The following is a 14,184-nucleotide window of genomic DNA, read 5'->3' as shown; positions in this document are numbered from 1 at the left end:
TCTGGAGACATTTCTGGTTGTCAAGACTGGGGTTTGGGGTGCTGCTAGCATCTAGTGGGTAGAAGCCAGGGATGCTGCTAAATATTTTGCAATTCACCAGACAGCCCCCATAACAAAAAATTAATCTGGCCCCTAATTCCAATAGTGCCAAGGTTGAGAAACCACAGGCTAGAGGCAGGTGAAAGCAAAGGTGCTAAGGTGGCAAAGGTAAATACTGGGAGATGGAGCACAAGGAAGAAGGGGGAGATTAATATGACACTAGTCTGGTCTGGAGAGAGACAGGAATCTTGAACAGTTTATAATGTTTTGTTGTTTTTTGTTTTCTTTTTGAGATAGGGTCTCACTCTGTCGCCCAGGCTGGAGTGCAGTGGCACAATCATGGCTCACTGCAGCCTCAACCACCCAGGTTCAATTGATCCTCCTGCCTCGGCCTCATGAATAGCTAGGACTACAGGCATGCACTACCCTGCCCAGCTAATTTTTTACTTTTTTGTAGAGGTGGGGTCTTACTATGTTGCCCAGGCTGGTCTCCAACTCCTGGGCTCAAGTGATCTACCTGCCTTGGCCTCCCAAAGTGCTAGGATCACAGGCATGAGCCATTGTGCCAAGCCAGCTTATAATATATTTTGATTTTTGCCATCCTAAGGACAACCAGAAATTTGAGATAGGAGATATAATTAGAATTGCCTTAAAGTTCACTTTGATGCAGTGTAGAAAATGAATTGTAAGGGGCAAGAGTGTACATGGCAGTCCAGTTAGGGGGCCATGCTGTCCCCAAATGAAATTAATTTGGACTAGGATACTACAGTATACTATAGTACACTATATGACAACAATACTATAGTAAAAATCGTGAGGTACTAAGTCATTTTCATCCTTTCCAAAAAGGTATAGTCACTTCATTTTATTAGAAAACAACCTACAACTTTATCTGAAACACAATTGAGAAAGCAAAAAAGAAATAGCACCGGCCGGGCGCGGTGGCTCAAGCCTGTAATCCCAGCACTTTGGGAGGCCGAGGCGGGTGGATCACGAGGTCAGGAGATCGAGACCATCCTGGCTAACACGGTGAAACCCCATCTCTACTAAAAAAAAAAAAATACAAAAAATTAGCTGGGCGTGTTGGCGGGCGCTTGTAGTCCCAGCTACTCGGGAGGCTGAGGCAGGAGAATGGCGTGAACCCGGGAGGCGGAGCTTGCAGTGAGCCGAGATTGCGCCACTGCACTCCAGCCTGGGGGACAGAGCAAGACTCCATCTCAAAAAAAAAAAAAAAAAAAGAAATAGCACCAATGTCCCTCAGATCGTCATTCCAGCTTGTATTTATTCTAAACTATGACTAATTCCAACAAGCTTGGTCTTACTTCTAAGTAAGAAAGAAGGTTGTTTGAGACAAGCACACTAACAAGGAAAATAAAGCCCTCATCTTAATATATCTGTGGCAGAATCCAGCTCTCTGGCCACAAGTTTGTAACCTTAATAATTTAAGTAAAAATGGTAGATGTACACTAAAAAAGCACAGTGTGGAATACATGTTATTAAAAATTTGAATCAAAATGATTAAAATTGAATTTGAGCATGTATTCAAACCAGAAACCTCATTTATAGCAAAGAGTTCATTCCCTATAATATTAACATATAATAAACAAAACAAAAAGTAAAGTTGTAAAGTTCATCTATCATTTTATCATACAATCAAAGAAGAGAAAACTGGTTATGCCTGAAACAGTCCTAGAGCTATGACAAAGTTTAAATATGGCTACAAACTAATCATCCAACCAGCCAACCAAACAGGAAGAAATCTCCACCAATTAAATGGATCACATGTTTTAAAGCTATAAAATCGAGGTTATTGTTCTGCTAAAAACTCATTATTAAAAAATGATTATGCCCTATACTAGCTGTGTTAAAGTTAAAATTTAGCAGTTCTTCATACACGAAGAATAAACAGGTTATACTTACACCATCTCTAAATCTGCTGGCAATTCACTTTCTTTTTCCCAGGTTAATATTTCTACTGCATACCGAAACATAATAGCAAAAATGTTATAAGTTCTTGCTATCACATCTTCTGATAAATGAACAAGAGGATCCTGAAAGAAACAACAGGAAAAAAAAAAAAGGGCAACCGTGTACATTAATTTTCATTCCGCTTCCATCCCTCAAAATAGTATAGTAAAAAGTTGACTGGTCTTCCAGCTTCAGCTTCTCTTCAATGAATTTGATCTTATACATTACCACCCTACCAAATAAAGCTTCGTAAAATTTTTAGTTCAGAATAATCCCAGTTATTGAATCAATTCAATCAAAATATTCAATGGCACTCAAATGCCTAATGAACAAATCTAAACATTTTAGAATGGTATTCCACGATCTCAAAAACCTAACATCAAACCAATTTTATAGCTTCGTATCTTACTAACCCCCAATTTCTAGAATACACAAAGGACTATTACCTAGGAAGGGCAAGCAATATTGAGTTTTATAGGTATAAAAGAGAGCTTGATTGTGACAGGTTTAAAGGTGAGAACTCATGACTTTCAGAAAACTGCCTGTTGATGCTGTAAGAAGCACTCACTTGTCTACTTTCTCTCAGCAGGGTGAGACATGCACGCATGTTAACAGGGAACTTCATACATTAGACTTAACAGTGAAAGGGTCACTGAATTTCTAGGGTAATGTAAAAAAGTATTACTTTAAACATATGCTATGTTTAATCAAGGTAATTTTCAGTCAAGGCTCGCAAAATGTTTTGCACTATCTTTCATCTTAATGCTTTATCTTAAATCTAAACTCTTTAGTTTAATGGCTAAGTAGCATTATTTTCATTTCTCAAATTAAAATAGCAGTATGATCATGGATGGGAATCAGCAGATCCCTGAAAATAAATACATACACACACACACAATATGCATAAAAATAAAACATAGTGGAAAATATAAAATATGTATTTAATATTCATATAATATATAATTACATTTTATAAAGTCTATAATACATATTTTATAAAATATATAAATACATTAAATATATATTTGTATATATTAATGTGAATGTATACACACACACACACATACACACAAACACACAAACACATATATATGGAGACAGAACATTTTTGCATACCCACACCAAAGATGAGCCTAATGGAACTGATATAAAACAAATGGAGAAGGTGGAATAAAAGAATGGGCGGCCAGGCGCAGTGGCTCACGCCTGTAATCCCAGCACTTTGGGAGACTGAGGCAGGCGGATCACGAGGTCAGAAGATTGAAACCATCTTGGCTGACACAGTGAAACCCCATCTCTACTAAAAATACAAAAAATTAGCCAGGAGTGAGGGCGCCTGTAGTCCCTGCTACCTGGGAGGCTGAGGCAGGAGAATGGCGTGAACCCGGGAGGTGGAGCTTGCAGTGAGTGGAGATTGTGTGCCACTGCACTCCAGCCTGAGTGACAGAGCGAGACTCTGTCTCAAAAAGAAAAGAAAAAAAAAAAAATGGGCCAGGCACGGTGGCTTGGCTGGGCATGTTGGCTCATGCCTGTAATCCCAGCACTTTGGGAGGCCGCAGTGGGTGGATCATCTGAGGTCAGGAGTTCAAGACCAGCCTGGCCAACGTGGTGAAACCTCATCTCTACTAAAAACACAAAAGTTAGTTGAGTGTGGTGGCGGTGCCTGTAATCGCAGCTACTTGGGAGGCTGAGGCAGGAGAATCGCTTGAACCCAGGAGACAGAGGTTGCAGTGAGCCAAGATCGTGCCACTGTACTCCAGCCTGGGCAACAGAGCAAAACTCCGTCAAAAAAAAAAAAAAAAAAAAAAAGAATGGAGAAAAAAGGACAAAGATGCCTAAAACAGATGGGTCTACAGCTTGAAGAAGGTAAATTTCCTTTTCTCAGTAAGAAGCAGATTTTTCAAATTTTTATAGCACCTTTTACCTATAACTCTTCTCATACAGGCTGCTTTATATGTCCCATCGAGGTTTTTTTTTTTTTTTTTTTTTTGAGACACAGTTTCGCTCTTGTTGCCCAGGCTGGAGTGCAATGGCACGATCTCAGCTCACTGTAACCTCCACCTCCCGGGTTCAAGCGATTCTTTTGCCTCAGCCTCCTGAATAGCTGGGATTACAGGCATGTGCCACCATGCTTGGCTAACTTTGTACTTTTAGTAGAGATGGGGTTTCTCCATGTTGGTCAGGCTGGTCTCAAACTCCTGACTTCAGGTGATCCACCTGCCTTGGCCACCCAAAGTGCTGGGATTACAGGTGTAAGTAGCCACGCCCAGCGAAGTTTTTTATTTATTTTTTCTGCTAGCAAGGTTTATTACTATTTGTTATGGAGGCTTTAGAAATCACTGACATGGTGAAATCACTTGTATACAGAAAGAATCAGAGCTGGTCCCTCCTGGGGATTCAAACAAGAGTAGGTATTAATAATAATATGAACCTCATACTACACCAAAATAGAAAGTGGAATCAAAATTCAGCTTTCCTGGTACTATTATCTCACCAGTCATTCCATTTCTTACAGTTATATCCCATAAGACAGAAACATTTAAGGATTGAAGAGATTGATAAATAGGGTTTATAAAACTTTAATGGTCCTGGGACAGAGACAACCACCAATTCTTGAGAATCCCAACCAATAGTTTCCAAACTCTCTTTTACAAAAATCCCAGGGCCTGGTAGAGATGTCCTATTTGAATAAAAACGTCAGTTCCAAAATATATTCTAGGCCAAACATGGTGGCTCATGCCTGTAATCCCAGCACTTTGCAAGGCTGAGGTGGGAGGACTGCTTGAGCCCAGGAGTTTGAGACCAGCCTGGGCAATACAGTGAGACCTCATCTCTACAAAAAAAAAAAAAATTAAAAATTAGCAGAGAGTAGTGGTGCATGCTTGGGAAGTTGAGGTGGGAGGACTGCTTGAGCCTGACAGGTAGAGGCTAAAGTGAGCCATGATTTTGCCACTACACTTTTCCAAGCCTGGGCAACAGAAAAAATACACTCTAAAATGTGTTACATTCCATGTTGGAACACCAACTGATCATTTTTTTTTTTTTTTTGCTACATTAACCCAGTTTGAGGCAGGACTAGACAGATTCTTCTGCTGTCTCCATACAAAAATTTTAACTTCTAAGAAATGTGTCACTCATCATAAAGAATTATTTCTGCATTGGAGAGATGCTACACCTGTACAAGTCTACTAATGTTATGATGGTAAATTAAATGTCAGGAAAGACTAAGACATTCCTGCTCAAATTGTCCTTTTCATAGCATAAATCAGTTGGAACAATAAATGACATCCTATTGTATTATCTATTATTACTAATAATTTTAGCTCTTTGATTATATTTATACTACCGAATGTTCATCTGTTGGTGAGTCTACTTTGATTTACTATTCTTTCAAGCTGCAAGAATGCAAGGCATGTTGTTAAAAAGATTGTTAGTGGTTATTTTAGAAGGCAGTAGGAATTATGGAGAACTTTATCTTTTATGCAGTATACTCCTGTAATATTTGAATTTGTAAAATGCAAGCATGTATTACAACAAAGATTTTAACTGTTATCACATGCAATGTAGGTATGAATGAGGATTTTCTCCATACTGCCCAACTAAAAATATGGAAATAAACTAGAGGCTGCAGTCATCGAAACAACCTCAATTATCTCATAAACTGACTTTCTAACAATAACACACGTTTCAATTTACAAAAAATAAATCTATTATTAATACCACTTTAATGTACTTTATTATTTTTCAAAATTAGATTTTCATTGAAAAAAACAATTCTAGCTGGGCGTGGTGGCTCACACTTGTAATCCCAGCACTTTCAGAGGCAGAGGCAGAATTGCTTGACCCCAGGAGTTCAAGATCAGCCTAGCAGGGTATGGGTATGTGCCTGGGGTAGCAGCTACTGCGGAGGCTGAAGTGGGAGAAATCACTTGAGTCCATGTGGTCAAGGCTGCAGTGAGCCATGATTGCACCACTGTACTTCAGCCTGGGAAACAGAGCAAGACCTCGTCTCAAAAAAACAAAACAAAACAAAAACAAAAACATAACAACAACAACAAAAAAAAACAAAACCCCAAACCATGCAATAATTCTGCTAAAAATGCTTTCTAAAACCAGTATAAGGTATTGTGTTAAGAGTATCATTACTGGAGTCTATACTACATAGGTTTAAATCCCAGTCCCATAATTTGCTATGTGGGACACTTTGGGCAAGTTTTTTTTTATCTTTCTAAAACTCAAGTTTCTCTCTTTTTTTTTTTTTTTTTTAAGAGACAGGGTCTGTCTCACCCAGGCTCATACCTCACTGTAACCTCAAACTCCTGGGATCAAAGTGATCTTCCACCTCAGCCTAAAACTCAATTATTTATAAAACATTGGTAACAGCATTATCTATCTTATGAGGTTGTTTTGGGAATTAAATGAGATAGACCAAGTAGTCATCATTAACATCTAGTTATTAATAATTACTGATCTGAATTCAAATAGATGGGAGCAGCATTTGTGAGTGAAATTTCAGATTACAAAAATCTTCACTAAGGTTGTTGTTCAGTTAATATTTCTTATTTAATTAAATCTAATTCCAAATAGGATTTACAGCAACTTAAGAATACATCTACATCCCAGCTACTTGGGAGGCTGAGACAGGATGACTGCTTGAGTTCAGGAATTGAAGACCAGCCTGGGCAACACAGTAATAAAAACCATGTCTCTAAAAATAAAATGAAATAATTTTTTTAAAGAATACACCTAATAGAGTGGTATATAAAAAAATATGTAAAAAGCAGGTAAACGAAAATAAAGATAGGAAAATAAACCATAGTCAAGGTAACGTCTATATATAGATAGATCACATAAATTTTCACACAGCTACTACAGGCAGGCTGTTTCCAACCATTTGGCTCTTTTTCCAGAAGTCTCAACAAAAGGAAACACAATCAGTTATGAGATTCACACCAGGAGAAACATAACATTTCTTAATACAGAGACCTAAGAGAAATTCCTTATGGACTCCTATAAAGACTAACAAAGGAGATACCACATATTATGTGTTGGTTCTCAACTGGGAGAGGTACATCTCACCACCCTCCCCACTCACTCCCACACCCAAGGGGCCATTTGCAAACCTAGCTAGGCATTTTTTTTTTGTCACTGTAGTGGAAGATACTAGTGACATTTAGGGAGTGGGAACTGAGTAGGCGAAACACAATGCTTTCATTAGCCTACACCTAGGGTCAACAAACTTTTTCTGTAAAGGAGATAGTATTTTAGTCTTAGCAGGCTATAGGGTCTCTGCTGCAACTACTCAATTTTGTTTGTAATGGGAAAACAGCTACAAATACTACGTTAAAATTTAAGCATGACTGTGCTTCAATAACATTTTATTTATGGACACTGAAATTTGGATTTCATATAATTTTCTCATGTCACAAAATACAATTCTGTTGATTTTTTTCAACTATTTAAAAACAGACACAAGAACAGGGTGTGGACAAGATTTGGCTTGTAGGAGTCAGAGCTTGCTGAACTCTGTCCTATACAATGGAGAAATATCTCACCTCCAAATGCAAAGAGATGAAAAGACCTGTGGAACTCTTGCATAGCATTTCTATAAGTATATCACCAGGTTTCCCCCAGCTTTTTCTGAAGACGTAGGCTAAATGTATGACAAAAAAATTATGTTCAACAGTTACTGGGAACAGGTATGTTAAACACAATGCTGTCTTAATATCTTATAGTCTTACCCTTGAAGACTTCATTTCTCTTTTTTTTTTGTTTTTTTGTTTTTTTGTTTTTTGAGATGGAGTTTCGTTCTTGTCCAGGCTGGAGTGCAATGGCACAATCTTGGCTCATCACAACTTCCGCCTCTCGGGTTCAAGCGATTCTCTTGCCTCAGCCTCCTGGGTAGCTGGGATTACAGGCATGCGCCACCACGCCCGGCTAATTTTGTATTTTTAGTAGAAACGGGGTTTCTCCATGTTGGTCAGGCTGGTCTCGAACTCCTGACCTCAGGTGATCCACCTGCCTCAGCCTCCCAAAGTGCTGGGATTACAGGTGTGAGCCACCACGCCTGGCTGACTTCATTTCTCTTAAACTTTTTTTTTTCTTTTTTTTTGAAGGAGAGTCTCACTCTGTTGCCCAAGGCTGGTGGGCAGTGGTACAATCATGGCTCACTGCATCCTCAACCTCCCCTGGCTTTGGTGATCCCCTTACCTCAGCCTCCTGAACAGCTGGGACTACAGGCACACACCACCATACCTGGCTAATTTTTGTAATTTTTGTATAGATGGGGATTTGCCATGTTGCCCAGGCTGGTCTTGAACTCCTGGGCTCAAGTGATCTGCCCACCTCAGCCTCCCATAGGGCTGGGATTACAGCATGAGCCACTGCACCTGGCCTTAATTAAACTCTTAAATATAAATTAAATGGTAGAGCTTAGAAGGCTTTATTCTTTGTCTAGTTCCAGGAGTATACATTCTCCAGGCAGGATTGCATGACTTTTGGCTAGGCAGGGGAGCTTGCTGGTGTCTTCTTAAAATTCAGGAAATTAAGCAGAGCTTGGACTGTTGGATAGCCTTCCCACTAATGTATGAGGATAAAGCCAACAGAGCAAACGTAGGCAGATTCAAAACTTTGTCTTAGAAAATTATTTTAAGTCTACTCTAACACAGGGATAAAAAAGGTAACAGAAGTCTTAAAGTATCTTTTCCAAATAAACGACATGACATTTCCAGAACATAAAATTAACCATTTTAAAGTGAACAACTCAGTGGTACCTGGTACATTTATTATAACGTGCAACTACTACAATCTAGTTCCAAAACATTTCCATCACTCCAAAGTAAAACCCCTTACCTACTAAGCCATTTCTCTCCATTTTCCTCTTCCCCAGCCCCTGGCAACTACTAATCTGTTTTTTCTCTCTACATATTTATCTATTCTGAATATTTCGTATAGAAGGAATCATACAATATGTGACCTTTTGAGTCTAGCGTCTTTCACTTACTATATTTTAGAGGTTCATGCATGTTGTAGCATGTATCAGTCCTTCATTCCTTTTTATGGACAAAAAATACTCCATTGTATGTATATTATCACAATTTGTTTATCCATTCATTCACTGATGGACATTTGGGCTGTTTCTACCTTTTGACTATTGTGAACAACATTGCTACAACATGTGTGTGCATGTACTTGCTCAGCTTCGGTTTTCAGTTCTTTTGGGTATATATCTAGGTGTGAAATATATGGTAATGTTTAATATTTTGAGGAACAGCCAAACTGTTTTCCACAGCACTGAATCATTTTCTATTTCCACTAGCAATATACAAGGGTTCTAATTTCTCTATATCCTTGTTAACACTTGTTATTACTTTTAATAGTCATCCTACTGAGGGTGATGCAGTATCTCACTGTGGTTTTGATTTTGCATTTCCCTAATGACAAATGATGTTCAGCATCTTTTCATGTGTTTGTTGGTTATTCATGTATCTTCTCTGTAAAAATGTCTATTCAAGTCTTTTGCCCATTTTTAAATTGGGTAATCTTTTTACTGTTGAGTTGTAAGATATAAACTCTGCATACTAGATCCTTATTGGACACATGGCTTGGATATACAGATATATACTTTCTCCCACAGTCCTAAAGTTTTATACCAGTGGTTTTTAACCTTTTTCTAAAGCATAATTCTTTTTTTTTCAAATATATCTTTATTTGTCCTGTATTTCTACATACAGAACCCCAATCAACTACATAAAAATGGAGCTTCTCCAATAGAAGTGGAAAAATCTGGAACCTTGACCACTTGGCATCTTACTGTAGCAAATTACAGAACACTTTCACAAAGCAAATGAAACACAAACAAAACATGTTTTCCATAGCACTGAATCATTTTGTATAAATTTTGATTTGTACATCAAGAGCTTTGGTTATTCTGATAAAATATATTTGAGACCTGTAGGGTATGGGTACCAGGAAGAACTTTTTTTTTTTTTTTTTAAAGACAGGGTCATGATCTTGGCTTACTGCAACCTTTGCCTCCTATGGCTCAAGCGGATCCCACTTCAGCACCCCCAACCCAAGTGGCTGGAACCACAGGCGTGTGCCACCACACCCAACTAATTTTTGTATTTTTTGTAGGGATGGGGTTTTGCCATTTGCCCAGGCTGGTCTCAACTCCTGGGTTAAAGTGATCCACCTGCCTTGGCTTCCCAAAGTATTGGGATTATAGGTGTGAGCCACCTTGCCTGGCTGAGGAAGGACTATTGATGTCCACTTGCCCCAAATCTATATCAGGCCTACTAACAATGTAGAAGTACTTGAGTGTACCTATTCCGCTGCCATTTAAAAATAATAAAATCTGAAAGAAGGATCTTGAACTATACAACAAATTGTCATAAAATGTAGCAGAAGAGGGATTGCCACAGGTTGGCTAACGGATACAAGAACAAAGCTAGATAGGAAGAATGAGTTCTAATGTTCTATAGCACTATAGCATGACTATAATTAACAATTTACTGTGTATTTTCAGATAGCTACAAGAGCGGATGGTGAAAGTTTCCAATACCAAATAATGTTAAATGTTTGAGGTGATGGATACGCTAATTACCCTGATTTGCTCATTACACATTGTATATATGTATCAAAATATCACACTGTGCCCCACAAATATCATGCTGTACCCCATAAACATGTACAATTATTGTCAATTAAAAATAATAAAACATAATCTATTATAGCATACCATTGAAAGATTTTATCATTGTATAATTACAGTTAAGTGAGTTATTAGAAATATATGGAAAGTTTTTGAAGTTTTAAAAAAAGCAGCAGAGATTTAAGCATTTATTTTGTGGGAGTCTACTATCCCATTACAAATCCATTTAAGAAAAATAATGCAGGATCAACAATTTGAAAAACACAGTAAGCAGTGGGAATTATTTGTACTGAGCTATCATCACTACACATGGTCCCATCACATAACCAATGATAATGGAAACCAGGAGATGATGAATGGGATTGGCTGTCATGTATGGTAACAGAAAAGAAAGCTATCTGGCCCCAAAAATCTTTGTTATAATAAAGATATACAAAACTCAACTTAGTTAACTGGTCTACACATATGGGAAAAATAATCCTCTCAATCAAAAGTTAGTACTCAAATAAACTTCAACTATGCTTAAAACAAACCCCAACCAAACAAAAGATCAGAATTAAATTTGCAGAATTTCAACTGTGTACTATTAGCAACCGTACAGCATCCACAAAATGCAAAGAGCTTTCAAAGTAAACTAGTCACTGTCAATAGTGGAAGTACTACTTGCTTATCCATTTCTCACATCATCTAATGACTATTTCTAAAAATATTTCAAACTTGGGTTAAAAACAACTTTGTGAAAATGTTTTTTACCTCTTCTTCCTCAATTTCAGAGGTGTTAAGTTCATGTTTTTGACAGTAAGGACCCTCTTTCCAAGCTTCAGTATCACCACAGTCACAGAAACCTCCACCTCCTGATGTTGTCATCTTGGAAAAAAATTGTAAAGTATCTTGTCAATAAATATTTACTGAGGGCTATCAAATAATAAATAAGAATATCAAGTGCTAAGGAAATACCATTGCTTAAGTGTTTAATTTCTTTGGAGGCATAAAATTAGATAAAATGCCAAACCTCTCAATGTTTTAAAGTTTATTTTAAATAAGCCTATAACCTAATCTAAGTGATTTAAAAATAAAATAAGCTACTTTGTAATGTTAGCTACAGATATTTAGAAGAGGGTATGTTTGTCTGCATGACTTCCTTAATTAGGAAAATCATGAGGATCATAAGGGTTTTCCTGCTGGGTTTTGGTTAAATTGGTATAATGCTGATATCTATGCTGCAGGTTGTGATGCTATAAACACAATAGACTCGGGGGTTACACAGATTCCTCTAGTTGCTGTCTCCTAGAGTTTAAGAGTGCTGCATTTGCTTTGGAGAAATTAATGAACAAAGACTATAGAAATAGTTAATTTTTCTTCTGTAATACACCTTAAATAGCCACTCTTTGAAAGGACAAGTAATAGGGGCTCAGGAAATACAAAAGTAGACTGCCTAATAATAAAAGCTTTTCACTACCTGCAAGGTTCAGGAATTATTCATACTCCCTTAAAACAGGGCAATGATTTGAGAAATCTGGCATCACAGAACCAGAATTAATAATTGGCAGACTAGAAATTCTGCTTTTCTTAAAATAGTATGAGGAAGAGCTTACTAACAGGTATTAGATACAGCAAATTTTAGAATAAGCCCTGTTATATTCTGCCCAAAGTAAGTATTTGTGTTATATATCACAATATAATTAATGTAACCCCATAAATGACAACTATTCCCGGGGAATGCAAAGATATATGCCAAGAAATGTGGGTAGGAGTCATTTGGAAAATGACATGTGCTTGTTTCAGTTACCAAACATAGGCAGAACAGCTTAAAGGAAACTGGGCCTCTTTTACTGATTTGAGACTAATGAACAGACAAGAATATAAGTAGCCCAATTTTGTAGCTGGGTTTTTATTTATTTTTATTTTTTATTTTGGGATGGAGTCTCCCTCTGTTGCCCAGGCTGGAGTGCGGTGGTGTGATCTCAGCTCACTGCAACCTCTGCCTCCCAGGTTTAAGTGATTCTCCTGCCTCAGCCTCCTGAGCAGCTGGGATTACAGGCATGCGCCACCATGCCTGGCTAATTTTTGTATTTTTAGTAGAGATGGGGTTTCACCATTGTTGGCCAGGATGGTGTTGATCTCTTGACCTCGTGATCCGCCTGCCTTGGCCTCCCAAAGTGCTGGAATTACAGGCATTAGCCACTGCGCCCGGCCCTGTAGCTGTTTTAGTTCATTATTATGAATTCTTGGGTAGAGTAAATAAAAACAAACAGGAGGAAAAGTTCTGACCCAGATGGGCTCCTAAATTAAGAATAATATTAAAATATTCCTCTATACCATTCTGTTTTATAATAAGGGTGAAAAAGTTCCATCTAACAACCCTACCCTTAGAATCTCCATGGTCTGTCTTCAATTTCCAATAGAGGAGCCAGGACAGGATTTGGAATAATCTGTATTTATCTGTGTCCCTGACTTAAAAGCAAACAAACATACCTGAATTTTGAAAAGTACTGACAGCCTTACAGCAGTGAAAAAATACTAAACTGGTGGGTTGTAGGTGCTGGAGTTGGGTCCTCTCCTACATTGTAGTAGATGTCTCTTTAATAAACATTAAAAAATAGCAAAAACAAACTAGTTGAAACAATACAGAAGAGCTGATATCTCTATTATCTTTTTTAAATCATATGCTCCAAGAAGTGTGGATTCATAATTTGTTTCTACACTGGCATCCTATATCCAATGGTATTTAAATAAACAGCACTGTTTAAACCACCCTCCCCCCTATTTTAGTGTTAAATCTTTACATTTTGAAAAGACAGAAAAGATATTTATTATAAAATGCAATACTGGGCATGGTTATTATTTGGACATTACTAACCCTATATCGATGATCTCTGTGAATACTTCCCAAAAAGCACTCCATGCACAAAACACAAGTTGGATCAACTGCACAGTCTCTGTAAAGTTAAAAAAAAATCAGAGTGTCAGAAAATAACTATATATTTCACAACAGAATTATTTCAAATTGGAATCCATCCTAAAAGAATGAAAATGTGAAGTTTTTTGGTGTTTTAAAAAAGGAAGTATCATTCCCAAAGATCTGTCAGATCTTTGATCAATGAAAGCAGTTTAAGGACCTGTGTCTCCATAATGGATGTGTACTAGGGAGTCTTTCAAGGCACATATTATTAGAACAGTAAATTTTAATGTAATGGTGTGTTTTCCCATAGATTTGTGGGAATCACATTACACATTAAAACACATAGATGTATATGAAATATATTCAAAATATTTATGAATTCTTAAGATTCATATATTGGAATTTCAAGTAACTTCTTCCAAACGGGTATTTGAGACCAAGGGTCTTCAAAGTGATATGTATGCATCCCTAGAGAGGCAAAAATATCAACTGAAATGCAAGAAGACAATACTTGAACTTACATTTCTACTTAAATTTTAACTAAAAAGGGAAATTAAACATTCTATAGGTTCACTGCACAGAATGATACAGGTCTCCTCACATGGCCCCTATTTCTGGTATT

At 37.5% G+C, this 14,184-nt stretch overlaps 1 protein-coding gene across 6 annotated transcripts in view; it reads right to left on the bottom strand.

Moving 5' to 3' along the window:
* UBR2 (ubiquitin protein ligase E3 component n-recognin 2) overlaps positions 1 to 14,184 on the bottom strand; it is a 135,032-nt gene that overhangs the window by 92,270 nt on the left and 28,578 nt on the right. For all 6 annotated transcript variants that reach the window (XM_055264103.2, XM_055264105.2, XM_063633038.1 and 3 more), the window contains 3 exons: positions 13,521 to 13,599; positions 11,414 to 11,527; positions 1,960 to 2,090 (listed from right to left, as the gene is read on the bottom strand). In XM_055264103.2, coding sequence (XP_055120078.2) covers positions 1,960 to 2,090; positions 11,414 to 11,527; positions 13,521 to 13,599 — 324 coding nt within the window. The remainder of the gene's footprint in view (positions 1 to 1,959; positions 2,091 to 11,413; positions 11,528 to 13,520; positions 13,600 to 14,184) is intronic.

The sequence above is a fragment of the Symphalangus syndactylus genome, chromosome 23, assembly GCF_028878055.3.
Source record: "Symphalangus syndactylus isolate Jambi chromosome 23, NHGRI_mSymSyn1-v2.1_pri, whole genome shotgun sequence".
NCBI lineage: Eukaryota > Metazoa > Chordata > Mammalia > Primates > Hylobatidae > Symphalangus > Symphalangus syndactylus.
The sequence above is the reverse complement of the archived record's forward strand: the minus strand, read 5'-3'. Positions and strand labels throughout refer to the sequence as shown.